This window comes from Eleutherodactylus coqui, chromosome 2 (assembly GCF_035609145.1).
Source record: "Eleutherodactylus coqui strain aEleCoq1 chromosome 2, aEleCoq1.hap1, whole genome shotgun sequence".
Taxonomy (NCBI): domain Eukaryota; kingdom Metazoa; phylum Chordata; class Amphibia; order Anura; family Eleutherodactylidae; genus Eleutherodactylus; species Eleutherodactylus coqui.
Window position 1 is genome coordinate 327,783,803 of NC_089838.1, and position 22,152 is coordinate 327,805,954.

At 44.6% G+C, this 22,152-nt stretch overlaps 1 protein-coding gene across 2 annotated transcripts in view; it reads right to left on the minus strand.

Annotated features, from left to right (window-relative positions):
* Positions 1 to 15,429, minus strand: part of LOC136613017 (uncharacterized) — a 75,489-nt gene extending 60,060 nt beyond the window's left edge. Inside the window, exon 1 of one of the 2 annotated variants that reach the window (XM_066593814.1) lies at positions 15,379 to 15,429. In XM_066593814.1, the coding sequence (XP_066449911.1) occupies positions 15,379 to 15,412 (34 nt within the window). In that variant the 5' untranslated portion in view covers positions 15,413 to 15,429. The remainder of the gene's footprint in view (positions 1 to 15,378) is intronic. The other variant, XM_066593815.1, reaches the window with a different exon arrangement.
* Between the last annotated feature and the right edge of the window lie 6,723 nt (positions 15,430 to 22,152).

A 22,152-nucleotide genomic window follows, 5' to 3' on the forward strand; every position in this document is an offset into this window, starting at 1 on the left:
TTGCCTGTGGATGGCCAACCTCTCGGTCTGGAAACTGGCGCCACATGTGTAGACAACAGAAGACTGGATTTCTTTTCAAACTGGTGCCTGCAAGCATCTATTGGTACAGCACAGCAAAACATATATGCACAGTGTACCACACAAAGTCCATAACTTAGGGTTCACAAACTCACAGGGTCACCATCACTAACCCCACCCGGGGCGTCTAGAGGGCATCTTTCTCAATGAGACGCGTGATGGGCCCAGACTGGTCCACACTGGACCTCAGGCTCCAGTCCAGATGTGGAATCTCTCACAACCTCTCTGGCTAGCAGCTAGCATTCCCCCAGAATGGGGCAGGAACTGACACTTTTAACTTTTTGTTTCTGCCACACCCACAGATGTTAACCCTATCTTAAGTTCTAGTATGCCTGTCTGTAGCCCTCTACAGGCCATCCTGTGTACTGCCTTTCTATACACATGGATATCACACAACTGAAAGAAGCAGTACAAAACTGAAAACTATGGAAGGAGCTCACCTTTAGGAACACCGAGGGTCATGAACAACTAAATGGCTAACAGCAACAACGTGTTTTCTATGTGTGAAATAAAACTGGTGAAAGACAGAATTTGAAGTAATCCAGTGGTCCTGAACCTTTATGTGTGTCGTTCCAACCCTCTTGAATGGAGAAGATAGCGATCCCAGAAAGCAGATAACCACCAGGTTGCCATAATTGCTGGAAGATGTGCTGGCAGGGAATGGCGCACAATGTGCTGCAGAGTGCAAGGACCAGGAGGAAGAAAGTGCGGTTGCCACTGGCAACAAAGGTCGGCTGCCAAAGAACTCGGTGGGCTTTCTTATTTGTATTGGTGTCACAAATATGGAGTTATGTTAGGGTTGTCTACAAATGGACCATTACATTTTTGGATGTCCAGAGGCAAAATGGCCAGTCAAACCCCACTGGAGTATGAATGGAGCAGCAGTAACTGAGAAAGTGAACTGGGCTCAAAGGAGTTTGTCAGTTTGTCCAGAGAAGTTGCAGTGCCACAGATTATGTCTGAGGATGGGGAGATCATTCCAGGGACTCCTAAAAGGGTGCAGTATGGACTTAAAAGGACTGATATTGCAAATGTTTTGCAGGTTGGTGGAATAAAAACTGCACAGTGTGCACTGGCGTCTAGGAGAGACATATCTGGAGAGTGCAATAACTCAAATGTAATTAAAATGCTGCATGATATGCTTTCCTTGCAGGATGGCGCAGTGAAAACTGCACAGTGTGCATTACCGTCTAATGAAAACATGTCTCAAAACAGTATTGCTAAAAATGTGTTGCTCAAAAAGTTTTATATTGATACAGAAGCCTCTTATAAGAAGGATTGTGGAATGTTTGGTTCTGTCTATGAAAGGTCTAGAATTTGCTGATGTATTCCCCAATCTACACAGGTGAAGGCAGAGTCTGAACAGGGAGTTCAGCCACTGCCCATGTGGGAGTTATCTCAAATGTGCCTCTAGTGGTAGAGAGGAGAAATAATTAAAAAAATAATGCCTGTAGTACTAAAAGTGAAGGCAAACTAGAGAGGTGTTGCCAGTATGGTTTCCTGTGAAATTGAAGTAGTTGCTAGTAGCAACCAAATGACTGCTGGGACTGAAGATAGTAAAAGTACAAAGAAGAAGAAAAAGAGAAAGAAGAGTGCTGCTAGTAATTCAGTGCAGACCCTGAGGTCCAAAGTGAGAAAAAAATGAACACTTGCTCAGAGTTCAGGAGGAACTTGTCACATAGTAACATAGTATGTTAGGCTGAAAGAAGACAATGTCCATCTAGTTCGGGCTGTTTTCACACCCACTTGTTGATCCAGAGGAAGGCAAAAAAAAAACAATGAGTCAGAAGCCAATTTAGCCCATTTGGGGGAAAGAATTCTTCACAACTCCTTAATGGCAGGCAGAATAAACCCTGGATCAATGTTTGAAAGTTCCTACCTGACTCCAAGACCCGGATCAATAACTGTTTATTTAATGTCTATATCCTGTAATATCATAGCGCTCTAAAAAGACGTCTAATCCCCTCTTAAACTCCTCTATCAATTTTGCCATCTCGACATTGCGTGCTGTCATGGATGCTCTTGTGAGGGAAGAGTTACTGATAAAAGAGGAAACCAGAGGACTCCAGAGTGAAAGAGCAGATGCTCTCAAGGAAGCGGCTCAGTTGAAAGCAGAAAGTGCGATTTTCTTAGAAGAATAAGTGCCTCAGAAGATTAGCTAAAGCTGATCACAGGTTGTTGCTGACAGAGCAAACCGCTCAGTGTGAACAAGACTTGGTAGAAGTGAGAAGTGAGAAAAATAAATATGAGGGATATCTTTCAAAAGCCCACGAAGAGATGCAAGACCTCAGAAATGTAGCGAAAGATAAACTATCAGATTATTTCTGGAAGCGCAAGCTGCGCAGTGTGAGCACGACTACAAATAAGAGATCAAGAGTTAGAGATGGCACATTGCAAGTCAGAAGGAGAGTCTACATATTTGCATAATCAAATTACAGAGTTGTAAATGCAGCTAGCTAAGAAAAAATGATGTACTGGAATCTCAAATAAGTTAACTCAAAGAAAACCTGGAAACAGAGAAATATGCTTGTAGTCAGGCGGAGAAACAAACAAAGGTCTTGGAAGATATACTGGACTTCCAGCAAGCCCAGGAAGCACTCCATGAGCAAGCAGTGACCCAGTTGAAGAAAAGTTTGGATGAGAAAGCTGAAGTATATGAAACCCAGATCCAGAAGCTGACTTAACAGCTAGAGCAAGCTGAAAAGGTGAAAGAAACCTTGGAACAGGCCAAACAGACTTTGTAAAGTGAGTATACTGGACTGACCCATGAGGTGAAGGTGCTATTGGAAGACACGCGTGACTCTGAATGCAGGAGAAACACGGTAGAGACACAGCTTCAAACGCTACAAGCAAAAATCACTAAAAGTGGCAGAGTATAGGCAAAGCTGTCTGAGAAGGCAAGTAGACTGCAGGTGGAAATCAAATCGCAGATCCAAGAGTCTCAGAAAGTGTTGAAAAAAGAAATTGGGTCTTACTGCACACCTGAAAAGAATGGAAGATGAGAGAACGGTGTTCCTCAAGCAGTTAGAGGAAGATGCAGCAATGAAGAGAAACCTGTAAAAGCAAATTTCAACACTTCAGGCCCAGGTGTTAGATATGGAAAATAAAGTGGATAGGAACACTGCCTCCTGGGATTCTGTTGAAGAGCATAAGAGGAAAATTAGAAGAGAATTAGAAGCTACAAGTCAACGGTATGAAGAAAAAGCAGCTGCTTATGATAAACTGCAGAACTAACACCCTCATTTATTAGTACATATCAGTATTTTTTGTATGCAATTTGCTAGAGATTTTGGGGGAGCCCAAGATGTCAGCCAGTGTGGCCCACTTTGGAGATACAGGGCAGCCCACTACTATGTCAGTGATCCTGTATGGTGGGGCACACCCATCTTTGGCTGGCTTCTCAGGTATTGTTCACATGTGCAGGTTATGTTTGTTTGCAGTCGCTCTTCCCCAATCTGGGCTGGGTTGAGTGACTGCATAATAGTCTGCACTGAACAAGCAGCTCCTCCTTATCATAGTCTGGCAGACTGCATTCTATGAGGGTTTACTGCGATTGCGCCTGTCCTATAGCAATTGTGCCTACCTTATGGTGATTGCGCCTGCCTTATGGCGATTGTGCCCATCAGGTATTGCATTTTGTGGCTCTTTCAGTGAATGTCCTTATGATAAACTTGAGTTTAAAATGGGTCTTCAGCAGGAATGAGAAAATATTACTGTGGAGCTTGGTCACTTACATAGGATTGTGTCCAAATTGGAGAAGAAACAGAAGACATGTGAACAGGGGCTTACTGAGGAGAAGGTCGGGTGTGAGAAATATGTCATTGAACGTGAGTGTGCTGAGAAAAGGGGCTCTTAAGAAAGAAACCAAAGCGCTAATCTTGACATGCACCCTGAAAGTGGTGTCAGAGGAAAAGGCTGTGTTTCAAAGGTTCATCAAGTTATGCATGAAGATGAAACACTGGGAATCAAACAGTCGTGTTGCTGAAAGGAAGGTTCAGAGACTAGAGAGGTCTAGGACCCATTTCAGACTGGAAGTAAAGGGAAAGAAGATCTTGTTGAAGAATCTTAAAAATGATATACAAGGAGTAAAGCATACCAAATTATGCTTGGAAGGTAATCTTTGCCATACAGGGGAACGGCTTGTGAAAACTGGAAAAGTCTTGAGGGAAGAAATTGCCTTTATAAATGATAGTAAAGACATTGAGAAGGTGAGGGCTGAGCAATCCTCCAAGGTACAAGAGACAAAAAAGAAGGCAGAAGGTGAGGCCACTAAAGAAGCGGGACTGTTAAAGAGGCCTCAGAAATTGCAGGTGAAGAAAATCATGTAAAAGAACTTGCAGAGAGTAGCAAAACAGAGTCAGAGTCACAAGGGCTTATAGAGAAAGAGGCAACTAGGTAAGTGCCAGTTATAGAACAGGAAGAGAATCGCAGTGATAGCCCAACACATAGAGATCCACAAGTCTGTAGTTTTGACCCTGGAGGGGCAAAAGCTGTGATTAGGCCTACAGCCTTTATCAGAGGGGGGTGGGGGTATGTGGCAAGGTGGTGCACAGAATGGACTGCAGAGGGCTATAAACAGGCCTTCTGTGTACGAGAAGTTGGCTGAAAGCCAGAGTGAGAGGCTGTATTAGCAGCGTCAGGAACTGGGAGCCTAAGGTCCAGCATGGACCAGGCTATGGCCCATCACGTGTCTGACAGAGGAGGACGCCCTCTAGACACCCTGGGTGGGAGATAGTGATGGGGACCCTGCAGGTTGGAAACCTGAAATCGTAGTATGCTCTAGTACAACAGTATTATGTTCCAATACGTGTTTGCTGTGTGTGAAATAAAACTGGTAGAAGCCAGAATTTGAAGTAATCCGGTGTTCCTGAACCTTTATGCATGTGGTGCCAACCTTACTGAATGGAGAAGATGGCAATCCCGGGGAGCGAGTAACCCCCAAGTTGCCACAATACATGCACACTCTTTTTTAATAGTTAGTGAAGTAATGCTTTTAGGGGGGGGGGGAGGGGGAGGGAGAGTACAAGGAAGAGGTGCCCTTTCACTATTCGCTTCAGGCATCAGAAAGGCTCTCGGCACCCCTGCTGCAGACACTTCTGCAGGTAGTATTTTAATGTTTCATGAAAAAAGAAAGAAATGACCAACAGAAGTTTTCTAAAGCGCTCGGGTATTTTCGTACAACAGTTTTATTGCTAGTAGAATAATAAATCATATTGTCTTCCAGTGTTTCGCAATGGGGGGGTTTCAGATAATACTAAGGTTAGGATGCCAGTGCAACTTATTGTCATGAGGCAGCCACAATAAAAGTGTCTGTTACCATCATGTGACCTCAGTATTGACATGAGAAGAGCAGTGTGTATTTATTAAAATTCCCTTTTTTCCCATATGGGAGCACTGAGCTTGCAGGGCGGTTACAGTAAGACACAATAGTACCACAAGTATCATGTGACTCCTGAGAGCCTCAGTGGAATTCGACTGCTTTGGAGCTCCGTATCAGAAAAATCACAGCCGACCCCTATGAAGATGTATGATAAACTGAATAACAAGAAACTATGGAGCATAAAAGCCAGTAAAAGGAATAGTCAGGAGATCACATGAAGACACAAGTACTGTTAAAGGGGAAGTGTCGTGCTTCGGAACAAGTCGGAGTCTATTAACCTTTTCCAATCCATTGTGCATCCTGGTTTTCCTAGGGGGCTTACTCTTTTTCTGCCGTTATACAACAGCGCTATCTGCTGGCTAAAGCCAGTACTGCATGAGGTGACACATTGGATAGGCTCGGACAGCAGAGAGGCTGGCAATATACAGTAAGAGAACCCCAACGGATGACTTCTAACACCGGAGCTGTACAGCCTTAAATCATAATGTCTTCAGACGTCAGACAGTGGATTGGAAAGGGTTAAAGATCTCCACAACCTTTTTTAGCTGGCTGGCTGTATTTACATATCACACATATCACAGGTGGAGGGTCACATTACACATGGTAGGAAGAAAAGCTTCATAACAGACGTCAACTACTGACAAAAGTAGCCTAAAGCGACTAAATATTCAGAACAAGTCACATAGTCAAAGATTAACCCCTTAGTGATGGCCCAATAGTGTTTTTACGTTCTGCTGTTGCAGGACGTCTATGGAGGGAGATAGCGCCGCTATCTCCCTCCGTACAGTGCGGGCATCAGCTGATTATTACAGCTGACACCCGCGGGCAATAGCCGCGATTGGCCGTACGGCCGATCGCAGCTATTAACTCTCTAAATGCCGCTGTCAATTCTGACAGCGACATTTAAATCCCCCAAACGATGTTCAGGCGTCCCGTATGGCCCCCCCGCGGTGAGATTGGGGGAGCCGCGCAGGTGTCATGGCTGCTGGGGGCCTTCTAAAAGGCCCCAGGGCTGCCTTGGCAGACTGCCTATCAAGCCTTCTCCGTGGGGTGGCTGTCCAAAAAGCAGTATGACATAATGCTATAGCATTACGTTATACTGCAGGAGCGATCAAAGCATCGCTGGTTGTGGTCCTCTAGGAGGACAAAAAAAAAGTGTAAAAATAAGAACAAAAAAGTTTCACTAATTATTAAAAAAAAAAAAAGTAATAAAAGTTTTTTAAAAAAAACCTTTTGCCATGTTTGCAATAAAAGAAATCAAAATATTAAACCAAAAGTACGTGTTTGGTATCGCTGCATCCGTAAAAGTCCGATCTATCAAATGAATCCATTATTTTATCCGCACGGTGAATGTGTTATGAAAAAAAAAAATAACACCAGAAATGCACTTTTTTGGTCACCCTATCTCCAAGAAAAAAATGTAATAAAAAGCAATCAAAAAGTCAATTGCTTGCAAAAATTGTACCAACAGAAACAACAGGACGTACCGCACAAAATGAGCCCTCACACCACTATGTCGATGGAAAAATAAAAAAGTTATTGTGCGCAGAAAATGGACACAAAAAAATCATTTAAAATAATTAAATATATTAAAAAATACTAGTACAGCAAAAAAAAACTATACAAGTTTGGTATCGTAGTAATCATACTGACCCATAGAATAAAGTTATTCGGTCATTTTTGGTGCAGTTTGTGCGCCGTAGAAACAGGACGCAACGAAAGATGGTGGAATGTTGTTGTTTTTTTCCATTTCTCTCCACTTAGAATTTTTTTAAGTTTTTCAGTACATTATAAGGTATAATAAATAGCACCAATGAAAAATACAACTCGTCCCACAAAAACAAGCCCTCATACAGCAATGTCCATGGATAAATAGAGGAGTTACGATTTTTTTAAAGGGAGGAGGAAAAAACGAAAATGGAAAAGAGCAAAAAAGCTCCATCACTAAGGGGTTAAATGTGAATAAGTGAGAGTGTCCTGTGTTGGTACAAAGTTCAGTAGAATTCTGCATACTTCAGAGCTGAAATCTTCATTTTTTTTTTACTGTCCACTTATCAGGGCTCTAGTGATTTGTATGCTGGAAAGTATAGTGTAGCACCAGGTTCTGCATTGTAATCTGATGGAGGGAGAATTACAGCTCTGAAGCAAGCGGTATTGTAAATACAACTCTGGAGTATACCCTGTTTCCCCGAAAATAAGACGCGTCTTATATTAATTTTTGCTCCCAAATATGCGCTACGTCTTATTTTCAGGGGGTGTCTTATTTCGCCATGGCAAATCCGTCTGTGGCCGCTAATCCCTCAATTGGCCAGCTTTGTGGACGAAATTTCTCAGACATCTCGTCCACATGGGACAGCAAATCTGTCACGGCAAAGCTGGGAGAAGTCGGTGTTGTGGTGCGGATTCACCGGCCACAGAAACGGAAAAGCGTGCAGCCAGGTCACTTCAAAATAAGCGGCTGAGTGCCGTGGGTTTTGAAGCAGTGCTTTCCCGGCGGAAATCTCGCTATTTATCGCTGTGGCCAAACTGCGAGATTTCCGCTGGAAATACGCTCTGTGAGAACCCAGCCTTAAGAATCACACACAGGTTGCCTGACTCACACACAGAGCCATAAAAAATAAGGGCTGTAAAGTAAGGTACCTGTCTGCAGACAGAAGTTCCTGTACCACCTGTAAGCAGGGATGGTATTGCAGCTTCCGGCCACCATGGGGAGCTCATCACAGCAGACATGTACAGCAGGAACAGAACGTACAGTATGGACTTTTCCAGCCAGCAAGGGGAGCTCACAACAGCACACTCGTACAGCACAGCAGGGACAGGATAACAGCAGACTGTCTGCAGATCTACCTATACATCTGGAGGTAGGAGACAACTGGGATGGCAGCAGGGGACAGGCCTGTTGACTTGCCTGCACACTTTACTATGCCTTACTATCGGGGGGTGCCTTATATTTGGGACTTCTGCAAATTTCAGGGGGTGCCTTATTTTTGGGGAAACACGGTAATACAGGATGTAACTCCGGATCAGTACAGGATAGGTAATGTCTGTACACAATGATTCCACCAGCAGAATAGTGAGTGCAGCTCTGGAGTATAATACAGGATGTAACTCAGGATTACTATAAAATATGTAAGACCCCATTTACACTGAAAGATGATCGCTCAAAAATTGCTCAAATGACAGTCTGAGTGACAGTTTTGAGCGATCATCTTTGCAAAGTCTATAGTAGCTACTAAAGAGTTATGCAGGCGGAGCGGGACACGCCGCTATGGCCCGGCGAACAATACAGCTGTTTTGCATAAGCAAACAGCTGCATTGTTCTCCGTGCTTACAGCTCGTTTCCCGCTGTGAACTTCAAGTGGGACAAAAGCTGAAAGAATCTTATCAGCTATGCCAAATGTGATAACAGCCTGCACCGCTGATAACAGTTCATTGCTCAATTCTAGAAAACTAGAATTGAACGATGAACAACTCGTTTACAAAAACTGCACAATGTCTGTGCATCTAGACCTAATGATTCTCGCTCAAAAGATGTCTTTGAACAAATTTTGAGCGAGAATCGTTCTGTTTAAATGAGCCTTAATGTATGTACACTGTTACTCCACCAGCTGAATAGTGAGTACAGCTCTGGAGTAAACAGGATGTATTGGCATCCAGCAGGAATTTGAATGATTGTCGTTCAGTGTGAATGCATGCCCCAACTGAACGTCAAATGAGAATTTGTTCTCTTCTTGTTCGTCATTCTGTTTCTGCATGCAGAAAACTGAGCGACGGATCAGATCGGGTAAACAGGCAGTCATACATCTATGAACGACTGCCTGTTTACTGTGAGTGGAGGCAGATGGGCCGGAACAATCTCCAATCTGCGGATCATTTCTGTGTTAAAGCATCTGCTCCCGCCGGGTCATCATCTGCAAAAGGGTCCTCACTCAGATCAGTACAAGATAAATACAATGTCTAACCGTGGTACAACGCCGCCATTGGTTTCACTGGGGCCTCACAGATTAGAGCTTAAACGTAAGATGCATTCGAAAACGCTGTGCAAAATCGTGGTGAAATGTGACGGTTTCGCATGGCACTTTCTGAAGGCATGGGTGAGACCAGCCTTAGTCTAGCAGTAGGGGTGGTGATGGGATGCTTATCCTGCTTGTGCTACTTTGTGGCGGGATTGGTTGCTGTTTACTACTGCACCTAATATTAGATTAGGGACGCGCTAAGGCCGCATTCACAAGTAACGTGCGAGTTATATACGATTGTGAGATGGACAGAACTTCTGCATTGTAACAGCCCAATGTTTTCAATGGGATATGTACATGCACGATTTTTCGTTCCATCTCCAATGTGCTTGCACGGCACCTACACCAACACTTGCGAGTGACGTCCGGCTTGAGATCAAGTCCCTGCGCCTGACCCCCCCCAATGTAGTGCATGCACATTGGAGGTGGAATGCATGGTGTCACCAGGGGGAAGAGCTGGAGGTGTCACTAAGCAAGAAAGGGGTCTGTTTTTATAAGAAAAGACTGGAAGAGAATCGGATCACTGGCAGAGGTGGACCACCCATCAGGGTCTGGGGCTAATTAGCATATAGGAGAAACCTATTGGCTGATATCTTCGCATAGGAGACACTTATGCATAACAGTATATTGGTTTAATAGGCCTAATGTAGGTGACAGACGTCCTTTAGGATAGGGTAAGTTATCACAGAATGTTATCACAGTCAAGTTAAACTTTGCTACGTCTGTGTGAAGTTGGGACGCCCGTTTGAAGATGTGCTAACCTAACATATACCATAGGATGACTGCAGAAACTGTATTTCTGCTCTGATTTCTCATAGGATTACTATGCTCAGTGTTACAGAGGTGTGTGTGAAATTTCCGTTAATTTCTAGTTCCATTTTTTGAACTTGGGGGATCTCTAACTGTAAGGAAAATCACACAGAATGTACCGCCCACAAGTGGTTTATACAGTAGACAAGAGACTGAACCAAAGAGAAATGGAAATCCCATCAATATCCAATGTGATCCGCCTTTGCTTTTAAATCAGCATCAGTTCTTCTAGTTACACTTGCACACAGTTTTTGAAGGAACTCTGCAGGGAGGTTGTTCCAGACATCTTGGAGAACTAAATGCAACAAAGTAGAAAAGAAGTAGAAAGGGACCCGGAGCTTCTTGGTAATATGGATAATACTGTCTAAATCTATTGATGAAGATGGCTTACTTTGTAGAGCAGCCCTATAATCACACATCCTGGGAGAGACCGTGCTGATGCAGTATAACTACCTTGTGTCTTGTTGTTGTGCTCAGTCTTGATATGGTGTATGAGCTGTGACAGGAAACTGTCTTCCACAGCCTCACCTTTGTAGCAGATTTTGGCTGTTCCTCCCACAGGTTTATCCCTCCTACACAGCTATTTCTGTTTCAGTTAATGACTGTGTTTCAACCTAATATGAAAATGATGATCATTATCACCTGTTTGGTATATTTGTATATATGTGTATCATACACCTGATTGTAATCCTACAAGATCCCTGACTTTGCGCTAGTGTACCTAAAGGAATTGATGCTATTTTAAATATTGATGTGATTTGGATTTCCCATTTGTTCAGACACTTTGCATCTTCTTTATTGACAAAGATAAACTAAAGCTGTTGCACAGTACTGTATGTGCGGTCCCCCCATAGTATAATTATATCCAGATCTCTCCCCACACACAGTACAATCACATCACGTCTCTTCTCTAGTATAATTCCATTTAAAAGCACCGTAGTAATGAGTGGACTTTATTTTGGTGAGTTTAACATTTCGATCTATCAACAGGCTGCTCATCTCCTCTCCTTCTTATGTCTGCAGTGTATGGAGACATAACAGCAGCAGCCTACACCCACCAGCTCAGAGATAGAGAAGAGATCCTGCTCTCCTATGTGTGCAGTGTATGGAGACATCATAGCAGCATTCTACACCCACCAGATCAGAGACAGAGAAGAGATCCTGCCCTCCTATATGTGCAGTGTATGGAGACATCATAGCAGCAGTCTACACCCACCAGCTCAGAGATAGAGAAGAGATCCTGCTCTCCTATGTGTGCAGCGTATGGAGACATCATAGCAGCAGTCTACACCCACCAGCTCAGAGATAGAGAAGAGATCCTGCTCTCCTATATGTGCAGTGTATAGAGGCATTACAGCAGCAGTCTGCACCCACCAGCTCAGAGATAGAGAAGAGATCCTGCTCTCCTGTGTGTGCAGTGTATGGAGACATCATAGCAGCAGTCTACACCCACCAGCTCAGAGATAGAGAAGAGATCCTGCTCTCCTGTGTGTGCAGTGTATGGAGACATCATAGCAGCAGTCTACACCCACCAGCTCAGAGACAGAAAAGAGATCCTGCTCCCCTATATGTGCAGTGTATGGAGACATCATAGCAGCAGTCTACACCCACCAGCTCAGAGACAGAGAAGAGATTCTGCTCTCCTATGTGTGCAGTGTATGGAGACATCATAGCAGCAGTCTACACCCACCAGCTCAGAGATAGATAAGAGATCCTGCTCTCTTATATGTGCAGTGTATAGAGGCATTACAGCAGCAGTCTACACCCACCAGCACAGAGATAGAGAAGAATAGATCCTGCTCTCCTATGTGTGCAGTGTATGGAGACATCATAGCAGCAGTCTACACCCACCAGCTCAGACATAGAGAAGAATAGATCCTGCTCTCCTATGTGTACAGTGTTAAAGACACAACAGCAGCAGTCTACCCCCACCAACTCAGAGAGGAGATCCTGCTCACCTATGTGTGCAGTGTATGAAGACTCTATTAACAAATACAATCCTAGTTGTATCGGTTATAATAATAAGATTATGGATGCTTAGGCATAAATAAAGATTGGACATTTTAGTAATCATGTTTATGGTGTAAGCTATGGTTAATTTATGCCTAGGCATTAATAATCTCAGTGTATGGAGACATCATAGCAGCAGTCTACACCCACCAGCTCAGGGATAGAGAAGAGATCCTGCTCCTCTATATGTGCAGTGAATGGAGACATCATAGCAGCAGTCTACACCCACCAGCTCAGAAATAGAGAAGAGATCCCGCTCTCCTATGTGTGCAGTGTATGGAGACATCACAGCAGCTAGTCTACACCCACCAGCTCAGAGATAGAGAAGAGATCCTGCTCTTCTATGTATGCAGTGTATGGAGACATCACAGCAGCTAGTCTACACCCACCAGCTCAGAGATAGAGAAGAGATCCTGCTCTTCTACATGTGCAGTGTATGGAGACATCATAGCAGCAGTCTACCCCCACCAGCTCAGAGATAGAGAAGAGATCCTGCTCTCCTACCTGTGCAGTGTATGGGAGACATGATAGCAGCAGTCTACACCCACCAGCTCAGAGATAGAGAAGAGATCCTGCTCTCCTATGTGTGCAGTGTATGGGAGACATGATAGCAGCAGTCTACACCCACCAGCTCAGAGATAGAGAAGAGATCCTGCTCTCCTATGTGTGCAGTGTATGGGAGACATGATAGCAGCAGTCTACACCCACCAGCTCAGAGATAGAGAAGAGATCCTGCTCTCCTATGTGTGCAGTGTATGGAGACATCATAGCAGCAGTCTACAGCCACCAGCTTAGAGAATAAGAGAAGAGATCCTGCTCTTCTACATGTGCAGTGTATGGGAGACATCATAGCAGCAGTCTACACCCACCAGCTCAGAGATAGAGAAGAAATCCTGCTCTGCTATGTGTGCAGTGTATGGAGACATCACAGCAGCTAGTCTACACCCACCAGCTCAGAGATAGGAGAGCAGGATCTCTTCTCTATGTGTGCAGTGTATGGAGACATCATGGCAGCAGTCTACACCCACCAGCTCAGAGATAGAGAAGAGATCCTGCTCCCCTATATGTGCAGTGTATGGAGACATCATAGCAGCAGTCTACACCCACCAGCTCAGAGATAGAGAAGAGATCTTGCTCTCCTATGTGTACAGTGTTAAAGACACCACAGCAGCAGTCTACACCCACCAGCTCAGAGATAGAGAGGAGATCCTGCTCACCTATGTGTGCAGTGTATGAAGACTCTATTAACAAATACAATCCTAGGTGTATCGGTTATAATAATAAGATTATGGATGCTTAGGCATAAATAAAGATTGGACATTTTAGTAATCCTCTTTATGGTGTAACCTATGGTTAATTTATGCCTAGGCATTAATAATCTCAGTGTATGGAGACATCATAGCAGCGGTCTACACCCACCAGCTCAGAGATGGAGAAGAGATGCTGCTCTCCTATGTGTGCAGTGTATGGAGACATCATAGCAGCAGTCTACACCCACCAGCTCAGAGATGGAGAAGAGATGCTGCTCTCCTAATATGTGCAGTGTATGGAGACATCATAGCAGCAGTCTACACCCACCAGCTCAGGGAAGATTGACAATTACAAATACTGCCTACAGAGGGGAAAACTGGTGCTAAATGCTGAATACAAGTCATATAATGACCAAATATAGCTACTTCTCATGTACACACATGGTAGATTATTCTAAAAAAAGTCACCTAATAGTACAGAGTACATTATGGAAAAGTCTAATGGAACTGTGGACATGAGACTGGTGGGCTTCTTTCTATAGCAAAGTCTGCATATACTGTATGATAGAAGAATAGGGAAACATAAAGCACATCATACCAAATGTAGCCCAGAGCATCACAAAAAAGGCTCCAAAATGTTTGATTAGCAGCAATAAGTGGTACGAGGGGATGAAATCAACAGACATTGTCATCAAACAAGTTACCAGATAGTCTGCATCTATTCAGGTCATTACAGGTAACATATGTCCTATCATGGACTCAATTACTTCTGAACTATCAGGTTTATTGACACCCTGATGTTGGGACAAGGGGAATACATAACAGAGACCCTCCATGCAGCTTTATGTGAGCTCTTATACAGGGGGTCCCGTGCTTTTTCCTATTAGGTGGTGACAATTCATGACCCCCCTTCTCCATAGGAAATCAATCATTTGCAAACAAGAGAACGCAGAATTGGCACATTTAAAAAACATAAGGCAGAGACGTGGCAAGGTTTTCCAGCACCTAGGGGAAGTGATGGGCAACCTTTTGAGCTCGGTGTGTCAAAATTCGCCAGAAAACCGAGCATAACTCGGGTGGTGTGTCACTTCGGGAAAAAGAACATAAATTTGCGATATTTATAGTTTAAATAACAAAAATATATAATTGTAATATATAGCTGTATTTAATAAACCCCAAACCCCCATAGCACAGACCCTCACCTCTCCCAGACTCCCCCTCACTGATCTCAGTAATGATGAGCCCCCAGCAGTGACAGTGCCTCCCACAGGGGCCCTCAGCAGTGACAGCGCACCTCACAGGGGCCCCCAACAGTAACAGCTGCCCCCAGCAGTGGTGGCACCCCCACAGTGGCCCCCAGCAGTGACAGCGCCCCTCACAGCGGCCCCCAGCAGTGACAGTGCCCCCCACAGCAGCCCCCAGCAGTGACAGCGCCCCACACAGCGGCCCCCAGCAGTGACAGCGCCCCACACAACGGCCCCAGCAGTGACAGCACCCCCCACAGCAGTCCCCAGCAGTGAGAGTGCCCCCCACAGTGGCCCCCAGCAGTGACAGCATCCCTCCACAGTGGCCCCCAGCAGTGACAGTGCCCCCCACAGAGGCCCCCAGCAGTGACAGTGCCCCCCCACAGCGGCCCCCCAGCAGTGACAGTAACCCCCACAGCGGCCCACAGCACTGACAGTACCCCCCACAGTGGCCCCCAGCAGTGACAGTGGCCCCCAACAGCATCCCCCCCAGCAGTGACAGGTTGTTGGTGGCTACAACCCTTAGTACATATCACACACTCTCAAACAGCACAATATAAACCATATAAGACAGACTGTATATCACCTACCCCATAGTAAGCCTAGAAGCAGCGCACCGCTCATAGTGATGGAGGCTTCTGTGAGAGTGAGAAGAGGAAAGAGGAACTAAAAAGAGGCAGAAAATGTGAAATAACCTAGAAAATGTTTACATACACTTCCTCTTTGTGCAAGCGGGGAATATTGCCAATTCCCTTCATTAACATTTTTATTTTTTACCAATCAGACATGAAAAGGATTTAATGGGCCTCAGCAGCCAGTAACAAACACTGGGAAGCATAAACCTCTGCACAGAAAAACCATGGGGGAATCTACAAACCCATCTACGCCAGTTTTGTGGCCTAAAAGGGAACCTGTCACCGGGTTCATGCTACCCAAAGCACGGTTAGCATGAACCCGGGACTGGTATGCCCACTGCGCCAGATATCTTCTATCATGAAATGCTACAGCGTTTCAAAATAAACACACTCCGAGTCAAAGAGGTAGATCATGCCGGACTCTCTCCGTCCACAGCATGTTGACTGAAGGCCCATTAGCACGTAACGATTATCACTCAAAATTCGTTCAAACAACCGAAAATGAGTGATAATTGTTACATGTAAATGCGAGCATTGTGCACTTTTTGATTGAACGATGACTTTAAGGTGAACTTAAAATCCATCATTCAGATACTGAGAGATAAAGTGGCTCTCAATAGACCGCATGCTGTTCTCGACACGGGAGCCGGCAGATAACATTGTAATTTGCCGGCAGCTGCAACGAGAACAATGCAGCTGTGTGCAGAGCTGGGTGTGTGATTAATCAAACGCTGGGCTCTGCAAACAGCTCCTGTAGGCCCATTTACATGAAAATAAAGATGATAAAGTGCTAATGGTCATTAACATTTTATGCAAATAGATCGCAAAATCTTTCAGTCATTTGAAAGATTAACATTGCGTATAAATGGGCCTTAACAGGTCTCTTCCTGCTTGTATATAGGATCACATTGTTCACTGGTCTGGAGGACAGACATGGAAACTTAGCCATTAGGAATTGTGAAGTACTTTGCTGTAGAGTGTTTGCAAATGTTAGGTGTGACATGTCGGTTACACAATCCAGAAATATGTTTTAGTCAGCAGCACTCACCACACAACCAGTTATGGCAGAGCGATCTCCAATGCATGCCTGGTGAAGGATCTGACCCAAATCCAGTATATCAGAATAGGAATGGAGACCAGGCAGCAATATATGGTGCAAGAACAACATCCAGCCCGATGTAACTTTATTTCTTCATTGGCATAAAAGACAAGTGGAAACGTCAGCTGGATGTTGTTCTTGCACTATATATTGTGCTCTGGTCTCCATTCCTATGTCGGTTACACAAGACGGAGTTAATAGTATCAACCAGCATGGCCTCTGAGTGTGGAGTTGGGTCTGGTCAGCGAGTCACAATGTATTTGTTGATTCTGACATCATGTAGGGTGGTAAACCACCAGCCTGAAGTCCTGGGCTGTGCCAACTGTGGCCTTGCTTGGGACTGTCACATTTGAGGAACCATTAACTGGAAGTGTCACTGGAGTACTGATGTAATTGTGAACTGCTATCTGAAGAGAAAGACTGTACTGTGGGCTTAGCAAAGCCCTGAGAAATAGTGGGACTGGAGACTGTAGAAGTATCCATGCAGCATCTGAGGAGTGGGCCCACAGCCAAGGAGATAGCGGGGTAGATTGAGGCCTTGTCACGGCAAGCTACTATCTCCTCCTCGGGGGGTAGCACGGGACCTGACCAAGTTACTGCTGGGGGAGTTTCACAGGTAACCCAAGATTCGGTTTACCTTAAGTCTGTTTTAACACTCGTGACGCCACCGTTCCTTCCTCTGCAGTGAAACTGGACGGTTAAATAAAGTAGTCCACACACAGGGAGAAGTTTCAGAGCAAAACCAGCAACGGTCGGTTGAGCCTGTTTACTTGTAAGGAAAACTATTTACAGTCCATGAAACTTTACACTCACCAACATCACTGGTGCATACAGAATAGTGGTGTGACAGGGAGGATTCACAGGATGTCGGAGAAATCCACAGTCCTAGTTATCTGCGGGGTTCTGTTCCCAGACACTCTCCTTCTATCCCTATCTCTTTACCGGTCAACACTCACATTTAGGGATCGCACTCAGTACTGCATGGTGGCTCCTCTCACTCTCCGTCCTCCATATTAGAAGCAGGGAGGCCTGGGTAAATAGGGCACACATCAGGCCATCGCTTAGCCTCTTCCATACTGGGGCTCCTCGTGGGACCAGACTCAATTTCTCCTACTCAACAGAGTCCATTCAAAAGGAGTAAAGTTTCATTGTACTGAACTTTTCTGAGTTTGCCTCAATTACTGCACTAGACTTGAGTGAGGTACAGTGTCCAGGTAAAGGGCCTTCCACAAAAACATGTTTTGTATACATACACCGTAGTACTTACTAGTCGCTAGACTGCAGTTTGTTAACTCTCCCGATTTTCGCTGGCATCTGCCAGTACTGTACTATATATGCACAATAGACGTCTTTTCGGGCATGCTCAGTATAGGATAACATTTTCGGGCACATCAGATCATTAGATAGAACAGTAACAATAAACACAATGGGGCTGATAGGAGTGGGCAGTACTAGTACACAGGTACGGGCAGCACCAGGGACATAGCAAGTGGTTGCCTCTGCAGAAGAAGTGAAATAAATGATGACCTGGAGAAGAATAAGTAGTGAAGTAGTCAATGTGTACACAACATTGCCCGAGGTCTTGTCACCTCACAGACCCAAAGCTTTACAACCCCTCAGGTAGTGCTAGGCAGCGCTGCCATGTCTCTTGCCTTCCCCGTATGTTTGCCCCGATGGGCCAGCAGCTTCTAGTTTGTGTTGTACGTGGCATTTCAATCTGGTAAATAGCTGATTAAGCGTTTTTTATTGGGCCGTCAGCATCTTCAAAACACGTAGTTTATTTTCCGATGTTTATTAATCCCACAAGTACTACATAATACACTGCACTACTTATACAGCCTATTAGGCCCCACCTCCTGCACAGTTCGAAGATGATGATGATTAACCATTCAGTCGTTGCTAACTCTGGGTCACCCTATGGATCAACTCTCGCCATTTTCATCATCAAGTAAAGCTTCTTTCAACTGGCAAATAGTCATGCCGGTGTCGGCCATGATTGTGTCTAAACAGCAAGTTCTTTGATGACCTCTTCTTCGTGAAGCACTGACACATCCCAGTATAACATCCTTCTCCAGTCTATTTGATCGCATGATGTGTCCAAAATAAGAGAGCTTTTGTTTTTAGATCTTCACCTCTAAGGACATTTTTGGCTTGAGACGATCTAGTACTTCCTTGTTAGTGATTCTCGCTGTCCATGGGACCTGACGATTTTGTTTCCAGCACCGGAATTCAGGATTGACTAACTTCCTCCCATCATCCTTTGTAAGTGTCCAGTTTTCACAAACATAAGTTGCAATGCGAAAATAATTGCATTCACTAGGCAGCACTTGGTTCGGAAATCGATGTCTTTACTTTTCCAGATCTTGTCCAGTCCCAGCCGAACCACACGGCCCAGCGTGAGTCTTTAATCTCTGAACTGCATTCTCCACTGATTTATCTCGGTATATCTGGTATAGTCTTCACTGATAATTGTGATGGTGGTTCTACCATTTCCAGCAGTTGTCATGATTTTTGTCTTAAGAGATCTTCTAGATCACTTCTTTCTTTAACTGCCATTATTAACTGTTCTCGATCACCTTGCCTTTCTGCAAGAAGGGTGGTGTCCTCAGCATATCGCAGATTCTTCATGTTCCGCCCTCCTATTTTCGTACCAATTTCTGGTGCAGCCAAGCCGATTTTCCTCATAACTTCCTCAGCAAACATGAGGAAAAGAAATGGTGACAGAATGCATCCTTGGCGCACTTCCAAATGGTGTTCCGACTGATTGATATAGAGTGATCCTATGAGCTCAATGAGATGTGCCGGAGCTAGAGATGTAACATTTCAGGAAATTTTGAAGCCATGAGAAACTGTTCTTTTTTTGTTTTTTTCTTTCCAGAAAAAATTGCAATTTTGGAAAAATTGAAAAAAATTCAGTGTTTTACAAATTGCATGAAATGCATTGTATTTAAAAGTAAGAAATCATCAACATAAAAAATAATCAGATTTGCCCCTTAGCACCAACAGTAAATAAAGTTAAGGTCCACCATAATATTTAGGCTCCACAGAAGGTCTACAGCAGACACAACTTACATGCAGATTATTCCACCTCATTTTCTGACCTATTGCTATCATTTTCCGTTTCTTCTTCCTCTTTGCTATTTTTCTCATGGACTTCTAAAAACTTTAGCTTTGCACGGATTGAAACCAGCTTTTCTACCTTTCAGAGGTCAGTTTGTTTCCTGATTTGGTTGGAATAAAACCACAGATGGACCAGATTCTTTCACATGAAGCAGGAGATGCAGGAATCTGCAGTAAGCGAGATGCGACAGGGGTCAGAGGACCTCGCCATCATGTTGCAAGAGGGATATGTTTTGCAGAATCCTAGAATGCATTCCGGGCCCCAAATCCCTGAAGATCTTCTATATTCTGCAACATTTGAAAGTATTTTTCCAACATCCTAAGTGCGCAGCTTGTTTCAGCATCCAGTCCAATGCAGCAGCTGTCTTCCCATCACTCCCGCTGTCAACCCGCTGCCTTTGAATCTTGGATCCAGTAGATTTGCAGCAGCATCTATTCATCAGTTGTAAGTGGAGATGAACTTAGGTTTTCAAAAACAGAAGTTTTTATCATAGCCAAATTCATGGGAATTTCTGACAAAACTGCAGCGTCTGATTCAGATGAACGGATTGCTGGGAATTTTAAGATCCTTAATAGAGATGAGTGAGTAGTGCCTTAGCCGAGTATCTCCCCGCTCGTCTCTAAAGATTTGGGGAGCGGGGAGGAATGGAGGGGAGATCTCGCTCTCTCTCTTTCCCCCCCGCTCACCCCTGCTCCCCGCCGCAACTCACCGGTGCCGGCCCCTGAATCTTTAGACGAGTGGGGAGATACTCAGCTAAGGCACTACTCGCTCGAGTAATGTGCCTTAGCAAGTATACTCGCTCATCTCTAATTCTCAACTATTACTGTTGCTTGAAGAGATTTTGTTTTTTAGTAAACTCTCAGAGGAGATCCCGCTCCGCCCCAGCGAGTTTTCCTACAGAGCTCCAGTGTCACTATATTATTCTATGCCTTCTTTTCTTGCCCCTTATGATTTCTCATGCAGCTTCCATATTACTTGCATCGTCAGTCAGCAAAGCAAATACTTCAGCACACTCAGTTGTCTGTAAACGGCCCGGATCTCTCCACTATTTGCAATAGGAGGGGGCGAGACAGGGTGGAGCTAAGTAACGCCACTTAGCTCCGCCCCTCCAATTGCAAATAGTGGCAAGGGGCGGGGAAGGGGCAGGAGCTCAGTTCCTGCTCCTGGCTCTTCCATCCCCCCCCTCTGCAGACAAGGACACCGTATATCGGCTCGGCGTGAAAACCCAGCCGATATACGGTGGTCTAAATAAGCCCTTAGGGCTTAATCAGACGTCCGTATAGGGGGAGGAGGCAGGCCGGGCCGGGAACAATAATTGAAGACTTCCCTGAGGTCTCCATGTTCTATAGTTTGACTGCCAAGTCATAGATGTATTATTTAACATTGGAAAAGAACATATTATTCTACACACTTTCTTTTTTTCAATTTTTCTGGAAAAAATGGCTTTGGAAAAAAGTGGGGAAAAAAATGTTTTCTCACTTTTCTTTTTTTTTTTCTTCCAGGCCTTCCCATCTCTAGACTTGGGACACCCATATGTGTGAGGCAAATCCAGAGCTTCTCATGGTCTACACAATCAAAAGCCTTGGTGTCGTCAATAAAACAGAGGTGGGGGTCTCGTATTCTCGGGCTTTCTCCATGATCAGTCTCAGGTTTGAGATCTCATCACAAGTGCCTCTGCCTTTTTGAAAACCAGCTTGCACATCAGACATTTTGCATTCCACGATCGCTGCTCATCGTTTCTGCGTAATCTTCAGTTCCCCTTTGCTTGCATGTGGTATCAGTGCAATTGTTCGGTAATTGGTGCATCACTTCTTTGGGGTATTGGAATGATAGCAGATCTCGCCAACTCGTTAAATAACACTCTGCAAATTTCAAAACATGCATTAGTCTCGGCTGCACAAGAGTTGCAACATGTGTGGTCTATGCTGTAGCAACAGCATCACACTGAGATGCACTTGGTCTGAGGCCGTACCCATGCCGTTGGGGAGAGGTTGCAGCACTTTACTCAAACACTGTAAGTAAAGTACAAACAGGAGCCCAAGCCGTGTTTTTCGTCTCCGCTCCCCACTGTTACCCCTTCACATCTCCGATGCAGCGAGTCTCATGACATCACGGCGGAGCATTTAACACACGTTTGCCGTCCACAGCTTGGTCTTCCATGTTTTGGGAACATGGCAGAAGTCAATTAGTGTATATTACACAACATATTATAGTACATGTTAGTGTGGAGCCCCCAGTATATTCAGGATATCCAATGGTAATATCTTGTATCTCTTGGATACTCTACAGATTGGATCTACTACAGAGAGAGAATATAGTCACTGAGCTGTAGACCACTATATAACTACATTCAGCAGAGCTGAGAGTATATATCTGAGCAGCAGAGCTGAGTGTATATACCTGAGCAGCACAGCTGAGGGTATATATCTGTGTGCAGCACAGCTGAGTGTATATACCTGCGTGCAGCACAGCTGAGTGTATATACCTGCGTGCAGCACAGCTGAGTGTA